Source organism: Quercus robur, chromosome 3 (genome assembly GCF_932294415.1).
Source record: "Quercus robur chromosome 3, dhQueRobu3.1, whole genome shotgun sequence".
In the NCBI taxonomy this organism is placed as follows: domain Eukaryota; kingdom Viridiplantae; phylum Streptophyta; class Magnoliopsida; order Fagales; family Fagaceae; genus Quercus; species Quercus robur.
Window position 1 is genome coordinate 14,049,338 of NC_065536.1, and position 19,061 is coordinate 14,068,398.

Genomic DNA, 19,061 nt, shown 5'->3' on the forward strand with positions numbered 1-19,061 from the left:
TTTCTTAAACTAATGCCCTTAAGACATCTATTAACTTTTTCCTTTTAGTAAAACTATTAGGACAGTGCCTCTTTCCAAGTGAGAAGGAAATATTATTACATTTTGGCAGACATTCTTTCTCTCACAGAAAAATAAAATATGCTATTTCATTGGTGGCCTATCAGAGTTAAACCTTTCTTATTTTATACATGAGAAATGTTAACAAGCACCATGCTACTTCTTAAGATTTTCCTAACGTGGGTTTTACATAATAAAAAATAAGATAAATAAAAGAAAAAGACATAAAACTACTTATAAAACTGAAGGAAAAAAAATAACATAAAGCTGCAAAAAAGACAAAAAAGTTGTCAAAAAGAAGTCAAAAAAGTTGCTGTTAAATACACTTCAAGTGGAAAAAGGAGATTCGAACCTTGAAAATAGGGTTGGAAACACCAAGATGCACCATTTGACTCAAGGTCATTGACCACGAAAGCTAAACTTCAAATGCCAAAAAGATTATACTTTGTTCAGTAAACAAGGGAGCTAGCACTTTCTTGGGTTGTGGCAATGTTATAATTTTCAAGTCTAAAGATGACTAGAAGGTAACATACAGTTTAGATATATTTTGGACCCATAAATGAACATGAATGCAATATAAGTGATAGTCACTTTGAAAACCTTGGTGGCTTCACATGAATTTCCAGACTCCTAATGTACAATCTTCTGTATAACTGAAAAAGGAGAAATGGCTTTTACCTTGGTGGCCTCACAACACAAATTGATGAGAGAGTGCTCTTATGATATTGTTAGCCATTAATCTTTCAAGTCTTTGGAAAGCTTGAATTATGACTGAGGCCTTTGGCCTTGAACATATATGCTTTCAAACTCAATACTAACCAATTTAATTTATTTTTGTTTTCTATACAATGCAATTTTTATGACGAATATCCAATGGTGTTCTACAAGGTGCAAAACTACAAGTAGAATGGACTGAGCATGCCAGAGGCAAAAACAGTCATATAATGTCAAAGGACCTACCTACTTTACAATATAGTAGGGAATCCAGTTCATATCTCCCTTTGGTAAAAATTTCAAATGCCAGTTTAATTTTTTCCAGTTTTAAGTGGCTGCTGGGTGAAGGGTTAGACAAATAACCCACTGCTAGAAGAGCCCGAATACGCTCCAATGTATCAGAGTCAGTCTCCAATATCTTCACAACCTGCTCCATTGTTGGCCGAGCATGCAATACTGGATGAGCACAAAGAACTGCAATGAGAACATATTGTTCCATCATTTGGGATGACCCCAACTCAGGCATACCTTCTTCAATGACATCCAATGCTCTCCCTCTTTGTACCAATGACCAAGCCCAATCTGTCAAAAGGTAAGCCTTCCCCTCAATTTTTTCAAGTGCTTTTTTCCCACTCAGGATCTCAAGAAGCACAATCCAAAGCTGTAGACATTAATCCCCTCAGTTAACTTCCCATACAAGGCATACTCTGGGGCAACATAACCAAGAGTTCCAGCCACCCTGGTGCTTAAATGTGTCATTCCCTCTGCGTTAAACTTTGCAAGGCCAAAGTCCGCTAATTTTGGTTCAAATGCCTCATCCAAAAGTATGCTACTGGCCTTAATATCCCTGTGGATGATTGCCGGTTGGGCTCCATAATGTAGATATGCCAGCCCGCGTGCTGCTCCATTTGCAATCTTCTGCCGAATTGGCCGACTAAGCTTCTTCATTTCTGATCCAAAAAGATGGTCATTGAGGCTTCCATTAGGCATGAAATCAAAAACAATTATTCTCTGGTGACCTTCCAAAGGCACTGTTGCTGTGCAATAGCCTCGTAAAGAAACAAGATTAACATGCCTAACACTTGCAATAACCACTACCTCATGAGAAAAAGTTGCATCCCCAGCAGCTGAGCAATTCTTGGATCTTTTGAAAGCAACCTGGGATCCGTCAGGCAATATTCCCTTATATACGTTCCCACATCCTCCCTTCCCAATTAGATTCTCCCTAGAAAAGTTCATGGCTGCCTTCTTAATGTCCTCATATTTGAATTTGAACAAGTTGGTACTTCCACTGATTGATCCCAGCCCCAGAATCAAACCAGTCTCATCCTTTGCAGAGTTAGTCTTCTCTCTGATAGATTACATTCATCGAATCCAAAGAAACCAAACTGTAGAGCAGGCCCCAAAGATTCCACCAAGGCTACCCAGTACAATGGTATGTAGCTTCATGTTGGAAGCTCGCAATGAAAAATCCAGTGAGAACAAACACTTTGCAGTAGTTGCATCAGTTGGTGCAAACTTGTTAACTACAGCAGCTGCATACATAAATGGATATCCAGTACAATCTGAGACATTTGCTCTTTCAGGACCATGCAGATATGAATCACCAAGACTCAACAAACTTTTGGTGCACAATTCACAAGCAAAAGTATTCTCCAGAGACCGGTTACAGTAAAGCTTAACTGCCCGCAATTTAGATTCAGGAATTAGGCTCTCAAACTCTGCCTTAGATGTGATATTTTTGCAGCCCTTCGAAATCCATTCTGGATGATAGCCACAAGAATTTTGGATATCAAAGCCAACAAAAAACTTGCCAATTAGGCTGATATGGTTCCCAACACGCCTTAGAAGCAGTAGGAGGAGGAAGAAAGTACCCATTAGTTCGAAGATACTCAGATCGAACCAGGTGTATCCCCTCAAGAAAGTAATGACACTGTCTTGGAATGTCATGAAATGCAGGCCTACGAGCACCTTTAATGACCAGTTTCCTAAGAAAATCAAAGTTCAAAGGACAAAAGGCTTCAGAATGGTCTCTTTGCAAGATTTTGTATTTATCAGCAACTGAAAAACTAAAGCCAGAAAATGCTAAGCCTAGTACCAAGGCAAAGAAAAGGGATGATAAGGGGGACATTTCCGAAGCTGCGGTTTTTTGTGTTTGAAGAAAATAGTAACCTTCTTTGCCAATTCCAAAGTGAATATATTGGCGGGAAATGAAAGTTTGAAGGAGTCTTAACTCTTTTAACTTTTTTAAACATGGAAGAATCTTTTATTATATTTAATCCTATGATATCTTTGAATGGAAATAGACAATTAATGGGGAATAAGGTACATTGGATTCGAGCAGGTATTTAGAATTATCAGAGTCTAACTTAATTCATAAGAGTGGAAATTTTCAACTTGAACTCAAGTGATTCTCCTAACATAGTTATCCTCAATAAATAAAATATGGAGGGGGCTTAATATCAACAAGAAAATAACTTGGCCTCCCAAGATCCAAGACAGGTGAAACCAAAACTATCTTATTATATCTCTCTCTTCTTGTTGCAGGGTCACTTTCATAGTACTAATTTATGATTAAACTGATAATTATATTCATTCAAAACAAATTTAGGGAATATTAATTAGAAAGTAACTTGGCCTCTTAAATTCTAGACAGACAATACAATAACCTTAATACATCTTCCATCTTTTGTTGGGGTCACTTATTCAATAGCAAGTTTTTGTTATAAGTTGGTGATAAGGTGTTCAAACTGATGAGGACTTCTTCAAGGTCGGCTAAACAACCTCCAGAGGGCATTTTAAGCTTTTCTAGATAAGATAGTAGCTACATCAAGTGGAACTGGCAAAATTCTAGAAGACAAAAGTCGATGCAAGAAATGTAGGACAACATTGTTGTCCATTTTCACTTGTACTGAATGCAGTGAATTAGGAGTGACTATATATTGATTCACTTGACAGAGAGAATGTGACACGAACTAAGGAACAATTAGAACTGCTAAAATACAACAGAGAAATGGAAAAGGTCAAGAGCACGTGAGTAAATTTGCAATGACAAGACTTAAGTAGTTGAAAAATAGGCAAATAATGCTTAGATTATGCATATTATTATATATGATGCACTACATAATTAGGTGTATATTTATAGATTAAGGAGCAAATAGCACTGCCCAAAAACAATAAACAAATGGGAAAAGGTCAAGAAGACAATAATGGAATCTACATTGAAAATACTTAAGTAGTTAACAATTAGGCAAATAGTGTTTGGAGTATGCATATTAGTACTTTAGTAAATGATTCATGATATACACATATATTGATCATACATTTTTAAAAAATTGCAGCTTGGGAAGATTTTAATTAAGCAGTGACAGAGTTTCTTAGGCCGACTATATATGGGAAGATTTTCTGCTAAGACAACTTTCAGTTGATATCAAACTCTCTCATACCATGGTGCATGAGCAAATGGATGCAGACATAACAATACTTTTAGTTTTATTCGCAAGTGACATATTTTGGGCTGTCTACGATTGCAATTGAATAACATTTTGGATATATTGATTCTTTCATCCACCTTTTGCAATGGACAATTAGCAAACTGTATGGAGACAATTGGCTCTATTTGAACATCAACTTGACTCTAAATTGAGGGGGGGGGGGGGGGGGGGGGGGGCAAAAGGAAGTAGAATTATTAATATAATCTCATATAACTAATCAAGTAGAACAAAAATTACAAACTCAAGTTATCTCTCGCTTTCCATAACAATGTGTGCTCTTCTTCAATGACAAGCTAGCACTTTGACTACTGACTTAATAGATGCAAATTTAGATGCTAGAACTAAGGCATAAACCTGTCACTGCAATGGATCACTTACAAAACAAAAAACTTTTCACCTATTTTGTTTCTGTTTTTGATTTAGAACAGTAAGTGTAAATAAGTGTAATGAACTCTGGAAAGATATGTTTCTTCCATTAACAGAAAGAAGATTATTGGAAAGGGGGGAGGATATATTGTTAGGAAAAACATGACTGAATTTAAATTGATGATCACTATAGAGTACATGAAAACTGTTAAAATACCAGCCCAAGCCAACTGTACTTTAGTTTTACCATACTCATATTTACTTGTACTCACTCATATGCCTGTCTAATAAATGCAGCCCTTTGTACAGTTTTACACCTTTTTTTTTTTGTAAACCAGTTTTACACATAATTCAATACACAAACCTCTAGTCTTTACATGGTATCAAAGCCTATACTCTAGAAATTTTCTCTTCTAGGAATTCACCTAGTATTTGGCATAAGAGAAGAGAAGTTGCCATCTCTTAGTCATAAGTCCACCATGGAGATGGGTTTTAGTAACAAAGAATATGATCCATGATGGAAAAGAGAGAGAAAAAAAAAAATCTTACCAAGATAACCAGTCAAAATATTATCTACTGAACTAAAACATAACTTTGAACAATGGTAACAATAGTTCCTTTTTGAAAGGAAGAAGTAGATTTTTTTTTTTTCCCATTTCCACAGGGACTAGGACATTGGATCTAGCCATAAGAACAATGCTTCGCTGATAAATAACTCACTTCTTAGTCTTCGACCCCAATACCAGCAACCTGGTGAAGGTTGGCTATCCAAGACAGCCTAGGGCAGGGCCTACTGGGCTTGCTTCTCACAAGATTAAGGTAATCATAAAGGGGCTCATAAACCTGACAACCAGGCTTTAGGGCACATGGTAAAGGAGAATTCAGTGGAGCGTACTCCTCAGAATTTAGTAAATTCAACTCCATAGAGAAGCTCTAATGAATCTTTTTTTTTTTTTCATATTACACCCACTATCTCACTTCCATTTCATCACAGCTCTTGCCAGAGTTGCAAGTACTTCCCACAGTGGTGGAACATCCCAATGCTAATGCTTTTTTTTTTACATCCTAGTTTTTGTGTGGTATCTATGATAGAAATCCAAAATTTATAAATTTTCAGTTATAAAACTTGTGGTTGCAGGTTCAGAAACAAATTGAAGTGAAAAACAGGAAGACGTGCTGAAAAATGCTAACGATGCTACTATGGTAACCCTGCTTCTCTATTATTCAAAGAGCTCCACATCTCAATAAAATTTGTCTCTTTCCAATAATAAAAAAGAACCTAATTCTCCTAATATTGTATATATTTTCACACACTTTTTTACCCCCACAAAACTAGACACTTCGCATGGCGAGCATGCCGCGACATACTTCCCACCAAGTTAAACCTTCTAAAGCGTAAGGTGGTGTAAGATAGCCCCTGTGATGGATGTAGGTTGGAGGTCGAAACAACCGGTCACGCCTTCATCTCATGTCCAAGGGCACATGAGGTGTGGGCATGCTCAAAAATAATGTTGCCAGGTGGAGCTTTCTCTATGAACTCCTTTTATGATTTGATGTGGAAGATGCTTATGGTTGACCAAGTAGATGTGGACATGGTGGTATCATAGGAACGAAGTTAGACTGGGAGCCTAGAGAAGACCAGGCAATGTGTTGGTAAGTTGGGCAGCAACCTATATGGAGGAATATAGTGCTACTACTGTAGTACAAACGAACTTGGAGCCTATCATGCAGAGAGCCACGACATGATCCCCACCACCACGATCTTTGTTTAAAATAAATATTGATGGTGCAGTAACTAAAGCAACAAGGAAGGCAGGTGTGGGTGTGATTGTTAGAGACGAGTTGGGTAGGGTGGAGGCTGCAATGTGCAGAAACTTGGATGCTCTCTTAGGTGCCATTGAGACCAAATCCAAGGCTATTGAGGCAGGGTTGCTGTTCGCACAAGATATCAATATCCGGGACATTGCGGTGGAAAGTGACTCTTTAATCATGATCCAAGCTCTGAATGGAATCTCTGCTCCTTCTGCGGTCCCGGTAGTTATTGTTAAACTTGTGGTTAAGCGATTAAATTCACCATTTCTTAACGGCTTAAGTTTTTAAGACAATCGATAATTTAGCATAGTATCAGAACAGAAGATCTGAATTCTTTTCAAGTGTTTTAATAATATCATTCTCAGTATTCCCATAATAAATAAATAAATAACCTTCATTTAAAAATTATATTAAAAAAAAAAAAAAAACCCGCCCAGGAAGTGGGGCAAAAGGGGAAAAACGTAAAATATGTAAGGGCATATTTGGAAGAAGGAGAAGAGGCTGAGGAGATCGGCGTGAGAGACAGAGTGAGACTGATGAGAGATCGAAACTGATTTTGGGTGCAAGGGATGCTCTCAAAACGCAGCGTTTCAGGTTAGGATTCTTCACTTCTTCTCTTTCCCCTCTCCCGCCCGCCGTGTCCCAGGCGTACGACACGGGCACGGCAGGCAAAAATTGCCGTGTCCGTGCTTTACGCACTTGACGTGGGACTCAATACACACACGATACACAAGATCATCATTTTTATTTAATGGCAGCATCTTTCTCAAAATTAAAATTGAGTTTGGTTTTGATATATGAAATGGGATTTGTTTAGTTTATTGGTGTGTAGGATATTGATTGTGATGGGAATGAGTAAAACGGAAGTGAACTTAAAGAGGTTGCTTGCGGCTGCACCTCAACAAAAAAACCAGGCAAAACTTGTACATGTAAACATCTCTCTTCTCTTCTCTTCTCTTCTGATTGTATATCTTACCAATTATTATACTGAAAAAATAAATACATACCAATTTCTGTATAATATATGCATGTGAATTTTGTAGTATGTTGCTACATTACGAGAACAATTAGAACAGCTTGCTGAAGAGAGAACTTCCGAAGGCTTACCAAGGTCGCCATTCTCTCTCTCTCTCGATCTCTCTCGATGTATATACGTTTTTTTTTTTTTTTTTTGATAAGTAAATGGTTTTCCATGTATACTAATTGGTGACTTGAGACATTTTTAATTAGAGGTCATTGATGAGGTTAGTAGTGCCAACCATGGGTATGGGTATTAGCGGTTGAATGGAAGGCGGCCCGGCATGGAGTTTCTCAAAATTCCCATCCATCAATTATGAATTCAGTGGATTGTGTTTAGAACTTACTATTATTTTTAATTTTCAAAAAAAGAAAAAAAAAGGCTTACATAGGAGTGTCCTGTTTGTGTGGGGACTTGGGTTGCAAGATTTTCTAATCATTACAATTTTAGGGGTTGGAGTTCTTTCCAGGTTGAGATGTTCGAAAGAGAGGGCAGAAAGATAAAGACTTTGCAAATAGTTATTGAGTTAAAGTTAATACCTTTGCTATTTTAGTTGGGATTTGAAAATAGGTAATGGATTAGAGGAGTTTTCGTTGTGATTTTTAAAGTCATGAATCATTGAAAAAATCCGTGTTGGACTGATTGCCAATAAGCTCTAGATTAATTGGCACCTCTTTCACTTGTAAGTGCAAGTTGCAAGGTGGAGGGTGAGGTTGTGGGTTCAAAATCCATAGGGTGCATGTGTTACTTACAAATAGAAAAAGTCCCTCTTTGACTGATCAAAATTTATTGGTTTTTGTTGCAAAGGAAAGAGCCCAATACCGAACAGGCTAGGTATTGAGTTGTGCACTCAAAATAAACATGTCTCCTTGTGGTAGAAATGCGCCTGCGTATGGTGAATTTTAAGATAATACAAGCCACATAGAACAAATATTATTTTCCTTTCATTTTTTTTTAGAATATTGTATTTCTATAGTGAATTTTTAGATATTCCCTAGCTTCATTTTTTGAAGGTAATGACGAGGGATAACTAAAAAATCTTTAGGTTGTAGGTCTTTTTTTTTCTTTTTTTTAGGATGTTAGGTGCTTAGTTGCTTATGGTAATTAGATCAGAAGGTAGTTCTAGGAATGAAAGAGAAAAATTTTCCAATCCTAAGCCTCTAAAGAAGTCTAAACTTGCTTTTAAATTGTCATTTGAGATGTTTCATTAAGGTTTTTGAGGTTTGGGAGAGATTTAGTGTGTGTATATATATATTCAGTCACCTTTTTCCCCCTGCTGTGACATAAGTAATTAATCTTGGACTATAGTTGATTTTTTCCCCCTTCTTTTCATATTTTAAATGGAGTTAATGCTGATGGTTGCTCATTATAATTCCAACAAGAAATCTTTGACTGAATTAGCTTTGAAAAGATACTTATTGCATACTACAATGATTTCTTTAATAGAAAGTGCTACTTATGCACGATTTAACACTTTTTTTTCTAGGGTTACTTGTATTCTGTTACATAATAGTTAGTTAATTCTTCATTTATCAAAAGAGTTCATTCTTCATTGTTATTTTTTAGATCCAATGAAAACATGTTTGACAAGAACCATTTTTGCAATTGGCTGACTTTGAAATGATAGTTATCTTCACTCGTTGTTTTGGGTTGCTGATTCAGGTGTTCTACTGGTGCTATTATGGTTGTTAGGATTGCATTCTTATTCGTCTAAACATCTCTTGAACATGTTCGTACAGGGTTTCAAAGGCAGTGGTCAATGATTATTCAGAGAAGATTGAAGCGATTGCTTCCAAATTAGCTGCCTCATTGGTGCGTGTACATTATAAGCAGGATTATATGTTGGTTTACATAGGTACTTAAGATTTTGGTCATTTAAGGAGAGTACTGTTAAATTCGTAATTTTTAGATATATGTTTTTGTTATGAGTTGAAGAAGCTTTGCTTATGACAAAACTAATTATGCTAACAAAAGATTAGATTTGTATAATAAAGAAGTAGATTTTTCCTTCAAGAGTTAAAGATGCCTCAAACTCACGTGGCGATTTCATTATTAATTGGGAGGGAAGCTGGAATGATTTTGGTGAGTAAAACCCGTACAGAGTTTGTTTGTAGTGATGAAAGTGGCAGGAATACTTTTTTTTTTCTTTCTTAAAAAGGGTTGGCGGGGGGTGGTTAAGTGATATATTGGAAGACTAAACAGAGAGGGGAATGGGCATCGAATAGCCTGTAAATCCTATACTGCTTTTATCTTGAATTTATTGTAATGAATTAAAATTTAAAGAAAATGGGTGTTTCAATCCAAACATCATAATTGATTCATATATGTGAATAGCAGGTTTAAATTTTCAATTCAAACCTAATGGGCCTTGAAATTAGTCTCTTGTATTGCTATTCATTTCTTTTCACTGGAATTAAAATTTAAAGAAATTGGGTGTTCCAATCCAAACATCATAATTGATTTATATATGTGAATAACAGGTTTAAGTTTTCAATTCAAACCTAATGGGCCTTGAAATGAGTCTCTTGTATTGCTATTCATTTCTTTTCACTGGTGTGAAATCATGGCTTTGATTAGTTCTATTTAATACAAGTATTGTAGAGGTAAAGGTTGTTGATTTTTCTGTCTCTATCTCTCTATTTTTGTTTCTTTCTTTTTCTTCTTGAGTTGTTATAAACCTCACAAAATGTTGTTCTTGGTTGACTACACTTGGATAACGAAAGTAATATTTATTTGGCACTTGTCTGATGCAGTGATTTGTCACAGTTTTGCTGTGACTCTCCATATAATTTTAATTTTATGAGATTACCTTGTTTCTATGTTCCTAAGTTAAATTCACATGTTAGAATAGAGTTTCTTGATCCTTATACTTTTCCCATTTTCAGACTACACCTGATACCCAAGTATCCCAGGAGCCCTTGGAAGAGACCGCTGTAAAGGAAAGCCCTTCTAAAACAGGAGAAAATCACATCCTTCCTACTCCTAGACTAAGAAGAAGATTTGTGTATGTGAATTGGAATTATCATGATTTGGTTAGCTCGTTGGCTCTTTTCTATGTTGTGGTTTGTCAACTCTAACCAGTTTGGTTTATTGATCAGGCCTGCATCAAATAGTGAAGATAGAATTCATGACACTACTGAGGCTGATTCATCTGCACCTGTCAAACTGGATGCTGCAGCACAAGCACACATTGAAAAGCACAGGTAAAATTTTAAATTACTGTTGTTATGCAATAATGAACTCAAAACATAAAAGGTCATTTCTTGGTCCTGGTTTTTCCGGGGCAGAGTCCACAAAAGCGATGTTTATGTCAGTGAGGTCAAAGGCAATATGATCTTGCCTAGGTGTTTGGGCAAGGCAAGGCACCTTATTCTGAATTTGGACCTTTCAGTCACGGAGACTTTAATTAGGTGCATGTTTTTTGCCTAGTGAGCGTCTTGGCCAAAGTGAGAGCTGCCTGGAATGTGCGTATCATCAAATTAACGGATTTTGTCTTTAATTTAGCATAATGACCACCAATTTACTTATTCCAATACCAGTAGAATAAGGTTTTTCAATTCAATAAATCTTGACCTTCCTGAAATGACTATACATAATTAATAAAACTTGTCAATATAGTGCCAGCAAAATGAAGACCATAGACCCAAGTCAAAATATAAGCATTAAGAAAGACATTGTTGTACCTTTTATATCTGTCACTATATGTTAGTTGTCTCAAGTCAATCTTTTAAGGTTAAGTCTGCTTCCTTTCTTTTATTCATTTCTCTATGATTTTATTTAAAATTTTCTTTTTCGCTTTCTCTTTCTTCGTAAAGAAAATCAATTACTTATAAGAAAGAAGAAAAAGTTGGATCAAAATTTTTAATTTTTAATATTTTATTTTTTATGAACTAATATTTGATGTTGTTAACAATGATAGGTTTGTGAATGTGTATAACTTTAATATCCTGCATATTATTGGCACCTCGCTGCATTCAAAAGCACACCTTTTTTGGTGCCTCACTATTTGTGCAATCTAGGCATCTAGTGCATCGAGGGTGAATTTTCCCTTTGACTACCTTGGTTCCAGTATATGCGTTGTTTAAAATGGATCAAAGGTTCTTTTTGCACAACACAGACTATGAACATGATTGGATAAATTTATGCGCTTAAATGTTGTTGTTGACTCAAATACCGTATGCTAGTTGGGTTTTAGTGCTCACTTCACTTTAGATTTTTTAAGTAATAGTGCGAGGGAATTGTGGCAAACTAAATTACTTTACCACTACAAGAGCTGCAATTGTCTTTTAAAAGTTTTTGAAAGAAAAAAAAGATCAATCTAATCCATACATCCGGTTTAATTGTGGAGGTTTGGAGTTGAGAAGGAGCATCTTTGGAGACATGTCATTTATGTGAAATATGGATAAACTTAGGGTGCTCGACAACAGAGGTGGTTGGGGGATCACATGGAATTTGCCCATGGAAGAAGTATTAGAGCAGGGTTGAACAAATTTTCTAAATATATTTAGTTTGGTGTTGGAGTTGGCTCCCAAGTTCATCTTTTGATTTGACCTTTGTGTCCTTTCAAAGAGCTTTTTTTCTTTACCTGTTTAGATTGGCAATGGATAAGGACTCCTCAATTCACTCAGTCCTTTCAAGATTGAGAATTAGCACCCACAGAGTATCTGTTTGACGTATTGTATTCAAAGTTTTTGTCTAGTCAACGAGAGTATCAATTATCCTAGATTTCAACTAAAAATGTAAAGTTTGAAGTTAGCTTTAATCATGATGTTCTGAGAAAATTAATGGGATTATATTTTGTATGGAGGTGCATTTGGCACACTAAGGTACCTAGGAAGATTGCTTTTATTGTTTGGACAGCAACAATGGGTAATATTTTGAAGGTGGATAACCTTTAAAAACGAAGCATTGTGGTTGTTGATTGGTCTTGTATGTGCAAGAATAGCAGCGAGTCAATTGAGAATTTTCTACTTCTTTGTTCAGTGGCTCAAGATATTTGGTAATTTATTCTTTATTTGGGGTATTAAGGGTTATGCTACTGTACCACAGATGCTATAGTATTGGCAAGGAAGATTCTATTGTCACAAGAGTTCCAAATTATGGAAAGCAGTTCTATTGTTTGTGTTGTGGACAATTTGGCTAAGAGAGGAACTGTAGGACTTTTGATGGTGTTGGATGCCCAAATGCCCAAGTCAAGTTCTTAAGCAGTTTTTAATAAGATCTTTGTATGATTGGATGACAACCTTCTTAGTATCTCTTCATTTTGGGCATTGCCTAAGATAATTTAGACGTAGGCATACATAAAAAGAGTAGAATATTGAGCTCTAACAAAATTTTGAGTATATTAATTTCGTATGTATATTCGGTATTGACTCCATTGGTTGATTGGTTGAGAAACTCAATATCTATTTATGTTTACCTAGGATTTAATATTTCTTATTTGCCTTATGAAAGTTATGATGTAAAAAATACATTTGAAAGATAGATCTCTATATTTATTTGGACTATTTTAGTTAATTTTTCTATTTTTACTAATTTAATATATTTATTTATCTTTTAAATAATTATTAAATTAATAATGACATCATCACAGTTTGACCTCAATTTGATCTTGGTCCGACCCTAAAAACCTTAAACCTCTCTCTTTGAGGGTTCTTTGAATGGTCCAGGTTTCAAAACCATGCTATAAATATTACTTTTAAAAAATAAAAGGATAAAAAAATCAAATTAAATCAAATCTTTTCAATAGCATCAATCGCAAACAATCAGGTCCAACAATATCAGTTAGCATTAATAGGTGTAATTTTGTTTCCAATCACTGTTCTACCTATTGTGTGGTTCTAAATCTTTTCTGAATTTCTCTTGTCACAGAATGCTTCAAGAGGACTTGACTGATGAAATGGTTGGGTTGGCACGGCAACTTAAGGAGAGCAGTCTGATGATGAGCAATTCCTTGCAAAGCACTGAAAAAGTAAGAACTCACATATTTATGTAACAAGTCTTGTATCACCTGAAATATGTAAGTTCAATGCATAGTTTCATAAGTATGTTAATTGTTTGAAGAATCAATCCTACATCTTTTAGAGGAAAGTGGATAATCTGGTAATCACTTTTTTTCACTTGTGGGCAGTTTTGCTAGCATGCCTAAAAAAGATTGTAATTGCTGTTCTGGAATCTTCTTTCCTTCAGTATGCCTTTTCCTTTCTGGTTTTTTTTTTTTTGGTGGGGGGGGGGGGGGGGGGTGGTGTGGGGGTGTTTAGGGGGAGGGTGTTCTTTCATAAATCATACTTAGTCACATTAATAGTCTTTTATTCATTTTTGGGACATCCCAAAATTTTGTGCCATTTAAAAAGTCATATTTATAAAGGTTTTTAAATAACATGCACTTACACCCCTTGAACTTCGGGTTAGTCGCAGTTACACCCTTATACAAAAAAAAAAAAACTTTTTCTTTTGACAATTTAGTATATAAATTTTGATACTGTATTAGTATATAATGTTATATACATATCCAGTGGGCTATGAATGCACAACATCACCCTTCAACTATTCTTATTGGAGAAGGAAGTGCCATTTGTGCTAGAGCTCATTGGCCTTTGGAATAGTGTTTGAATGCACGACTCATCCTCAACTTATGCTCTCTCTTTCTGTCTCTCTCAGTAAATTGTACATGCACCCATTGGGTGTTGCGCACATTATCACCTCACTCAGGCCTAAACTACAATAGCTTGAGTTTTTTGGCCTTAGGTGATAATTAATTAGAGAAGGTGAATGAATAGCTGCTGCAGCCTGCAGCTCTCTAGTACAAAGACTAAAAAAAGTTTTGGATCTATTTTGTTAAAGTTTTTCACTAAGATTGACACCATGTTTTTCTTTGGGTTCAAATTGTTGTTTTGAAACCACTAGTAAATTATCAGGAAAGGAACAGATAATTAGATGGTTGTTCCTTGATGCCTCAATGGGTTTCCATTCCTTTAATCTGCAGTTCTCTGCTAGCCATATTACCTAGTTTTCCATGCAAATGAAAACAAGGTGAAAAGGATCCACCCTGGTGTGACTCTTTGGCAGTTCCCAAAGTACTAAAATTTTCCATCATTCCAAAGTACTGGTCTCCTTGTCAAGCTAACATAGTTAACTGTGAGAGTTACCTACTGATCTTGAAAACCCAACTACCAACGATTTGTTTGGTGAAGTTACTAGCTATTTTAGTTTAGTGTTGGAGTATCACTCACTGATCTCAACTCCCAATAACTTGTTTAAAGAAGTTGCATTTAGTGTAATTGAGCATTTCCTCGCAAGTACTATGTTATAATCACACTGTTTGCAAAGTATAAAGTCATGTTGATTTAGAGCAATGACTATGTGATGCGGGAGATGCAAGAAAATTTTTAATTAGTATTATAAATGTTTGCAAGTCAATTGTATTTTTATATTTTAGGTCCTAGTAGTTTATTATACTATTAGAATTTTAATTTGGAAGCAAGGTTATTTTTGTAATAAGGCAATTAGGGTTTCCTACGCCAGTTAGAGCTAGGTTTAATAATCCTTTATAAGCAACATATTGTAATCCTTGAGGAAATGGTTGATATTTTGATGAATGAAAAAAATGGCATTTGGGTCTCTCTTTGGTTTGGTGCTGGCTCCAGTTCCACACCCTAAGTGCTGACTCCTAATGATTTTCTTGTTTGGTGCTAACTCCAAGCCAGGCTTAGGTGCTGACTCTTAGGTCATATCCATTTTTATTTTACTGTTGTTTTAGTTTTGTTTTGGTTGTCCTGCTTCACTATGCATGGAGATCAGGGAGCAATGACTCTAGTCATGAAGTGTTTGATTCCAACTTCGGGGTATTAATTCTATGAGCATGTTATACACTTTTGACATGAATTAAGTGGATATATGGCATTCTAAAGATTTATTTTCCAATTATTGTTATCTCACCATTTCTATGATAGTATGATTAGGATACCTTTACTCTTCTTAGTTACCTCCAATCATTTCGATGGAAACCTTATGTGAAGATAGTTTTTCGTGTTCTCTAGTGTTTGGTAGGATCATAAGAAATGGGTCAAAGGAAAACTATCTATGGTCAATAGAAAAAGTATGGCTTATTTTTTAGAGGTTATTTTCCACTAAAATTTTCTAGAAAACAATTCTATCTCACGCCAAGCTAAATAAAGGAAGCCAAGAAATAGTTCTCCAACTTATTTTAAGATTGCTACCAAATATAGGAAAATGAGATAGATTTTTAGAAAATACTTATTGGAAATTGACTCATTTTTCAAAAAACATTAACATTGAAACAAATGATGTCATAGTAAACAAATGATGTTATAATAATATTGAGAATGCTCCAAGAAGTCAATTTATTTTACAATAATAACTAAATATAGTGACTTGCAGTACATAATATGTTGAATTTTTAAATTGTTTTAAGTTTCAACAAAAATCAGTTTTACCACCATCACTGTTCTGCTTTTCATTTATGCCAACTTCCAGCCCCCATAACCCCACACCTCTTTCACTGCATCATTGCTGCTAGCTCATTACCACTATTCATAAGCCAAGGCTACATTCAAATGACCCTTTTTCTTCTTACAAGAGTAGAGTAGAGGATGAGTCATGGGTTCAAGATCCACTACATGTGTGTGACTTACCAATCAAAGAACAAATACCTTTGTTGTCTTCATTTATTTTTCTTTCTTCTCTAGGATTTTATTAACAAAATTTTGTGGACATCTGGTTCGCATTAAAAAGGGAAAAAAGAGGAGGGGGGAGATGTAAGCTAGTAGCCTAGTCATACTTCTCATTTTCAAGGTCTGGGATTCAATCTGTGGTGGGTGCAGGATTAGTGGGATTATCTTGTATAGTTGTAAAAAGAAAGTAAAAAGAATGTGGTTTTTGACAAAATGCAATCAGATACTATTTTGAAGTCTGTACATTCTCAATATCATAGCCTTCATTTGGAGTCTAGTCACCACAGGGTTTTCCATCACTGCACCACCCTGTACTGCAACAAAAACATAATCGGCCATTACAGATCCCTCTTTCACCTCTGCCACAATTTCTTTATTCTCTTGGATTGTCAACACAATTGTCATGCACTGGGTATGTCCTTTGATAGAAACTTGAATACATGCCTATTCATCCCACGGTGTCGTTCTCTTGGAAGGATCATATTTAAATCACATGGTGTTCTCTTGGGAGGATCTTATTGTAATCACATCATTACTATGTTTACCCTGAACAATAATGATTGAATTCTTAATCTCGTTAAATAGCTTTCACATTTTTCTGTTTCATGTTTTTGGTGTTGACTGATGATCAAGTAGTCTGATAACTTGATTATGCTGAGTGCAGATACTTGATTCTACTGAGCAAGCTGTTGAGCATAGCTTGGCAAGTACTGGGCGTGCCAATGTGCGAGCCATGAAGATATACTCTGAGAGCTCTAAGACATCATGCTTCACATGGCTTGCGATCTTTGCAATGACATGTATTTTCATCATGGTAGTGCTTCTAATTCGTGTAACCTGAAGAGCTTCCTGTTTTAATACTGTTCATAACCGTATGCCAGGCATTGTTCAGTAAGTAGCTAATTTTACATTCTCTCTTCACACAACTCCACATACAGAAGGACATTTTGTTACACAAAAAATTAATAAATAAAGAGGATATACAACAGAGGTCAAGGCATGCTTTTGGCTGTATATGGACATTTTATCTCTGGATATCAGTATATAAAGTTTATTTATAATTTTTTACCGATAAAAAAAGTTCATGTATAAATCTAACTTGTGGTTTAAATTTATGGTAAGTTCCTGAAAGAGGTCGTTTGAGCAACAATAGTTCTCTCTTTGGTTATAAATGGAACACCCAAAATTGAATACGCATTTTGAAAATTGTTTTTCGATACCCACATTAACATATGACAAAAGGCAAATATATCAAGTTCAGCATTACAAAATTGCTGGTTGTACCCGGCAGTGATGAGTTGGAGGAATAGGAGGTCTGTCAGAAATGCTTGCTCTCTCCAGTGAGGACTTCTCTTCTTGTTGCAGATCCGTTCCATGTTCTTGCTGCCAGTGAGTACAATGATGTGTCGACAGCCTAAAATTCTTATCTTGTAAGCTTGCCTCCAATGCTTCCTGAATTGCCATGTTAGTAGTTGAGGCTCTAGTACTATTGCATCATACAAACATTCTGGTTCCTTCATTGTTCTTAGCTTCATAAGCATGTCCGCTTATTCTAAATTTCTTGTTTCTCTTCCCATCAATCTTGATTATAGCTGCCAGTTCCTGATAATTCCCCCCACCCCCATCCCATCTTGGTTTTGACACTCTGGCTGAGAGGGTTGATTTAAGCTTAAGCTTAAGCTTCTTGGTACCTGCATGAGAGTTTGGGATGTGAGTAAAACATCAGTTGGATTGGGACACTTCCATTACGGCCTGGTTTCTGTCATTCCAGATTGTCCAGAGGGTGTTGAAAATGGTTTGCAAGTAAATCTTATTGTCTTGTTCCAACTTTTTATTATCTAAGACACAACTAACCCGCCATTAATTAACCTCAATCTGGTTGAGTTTCTTCCGTACTTCTGATAGGAAGAACAAAACCATGCCACACTGCTCTAATAAGGGTGCAGTAGAGAAACGGATGTGAGGAAGGTTCGCTATCTTCACTGCACAAAGGGTAAGTGACAATAGCTGGTATACCTCTACTGCCAAGGTTCGAATTCACAGGAGACAATCATGGAGAAATTTCCACACAAAGGTCAGAATTTTCGTTGGGAGTTTTACTTATGAATTGTATTAACGGTTTTAAAACCAATTAGGTTGTGGTTGGTTACGAGAGATTGAGCATAAAGCAGCACAATAAGTGGTCGATGAATTTTGGGAATTTCTATATCTATATTGATATATAATATTTGTCAAATTTTTTTGAATTTCCCCCCTTTTTTTCTTCTTCCTCGTTATGGTAAAAAATAAAAACTAAAGATACCATATTATTTTTATTTGTTTGCTAATCTAAAGATACCATATAATCCGCACAGCTCTGTTGCAACTATTAATGTGCCTCATTCAATGCCTTGACTTTTTGACAATGAATGTAAGAGCAGCAATTGGCCCAGCCCCAACCATATCTGCTTCCGTTTTCACAACACAAATTAATTTTTTTTTGGCAAAAATATGAAACTGATATCCTAATTTTTACATTTTTTCATTTCAGTCCTTTAATTTTCAAATTTTAAAATTTTATCAATATAAGATTCCATTAAACCCTAGTTATAGGTTACCGTTAACTTTCAGTTTTTTTTTTTTTTTTTTTAAATAAATTGGAATTAAAAGAAAAAAAATCTGTAAAAAAAAAAAAAAAAAAACATTTAAGCGTCGTTCCCCTTACCTGAAACCCAAACCAAGAAATCACAACATATTGCAAGTGAATGGCATCACCACGTGATTCTAAAAGCTTTCAATCTCTCTGTTGCTACAATCTAGTGGGATCTACAATTTGATGAACCCACCTCCCCAACTGCAAAAGTAATAAAGATGCTAAAAAAAATCAAAAACGTGTTCCTTTTTTTTTTTTTTTTTTTTGACAAAAAG

The 19,061-nt window shown here is 35.6% G+C and overlaps 1 protein-coding gene and 1 pseudogene across 2 annotated transcripts; one reads left to right on the forward strand and one right to left on the reverse strand.

Annotated features, from left to right (window-relative positions):
• Window positions 1–994: 994 nt before the first annotated feature.
• On the reverse strand, window positions 995–2,906 carry LOC126719291 (probable LRR receptor-like serine/threonine-protein kinase RKF3; annotated as a pseudogene).
• A 3,976-nt stretch (window positions 2,907–6,882) lies between these two features.
• LOC126717191 (uncharacterized) lies at window positions 6,883–17,168 on the forward strand. 2 transcript variants are annotated; one of them, XM_050418626.1, is made up of 8 exons: window positions 6,883–7,037; window positions 7,261–7,372; window positions 7,487–7,554; window positions 9,201–9,273; window positions 10,347–10,465; window positions 10,560–10,664; window positions 13,333–13,432; window positions 16,819–17,168. In XM_050418626.1, exons 2-8 carry the CDS (start codon window positions 7,289–7,291, stop codon window positions 16,993–16,995), a joined length of 726 nt encoding a protein of 241 aa, XP_050274583.1. In that variant the 5' UTR covers window positions 6,883–7,037; window positions 7,261–7,288; the 3' UTR covers window positions 16,996–17,168. The 2 variants fall into 2 exon arrangements, with proteins under 2 accessions (XP_050274583.1, XP_050274584.1); XM_050418627.1 differs by having other exon boundaries at window positions 7,276–7,372.
• The last annotated feature ends 1,893 nt before the right edge of the window (window positions 17,169–19,061 follow it).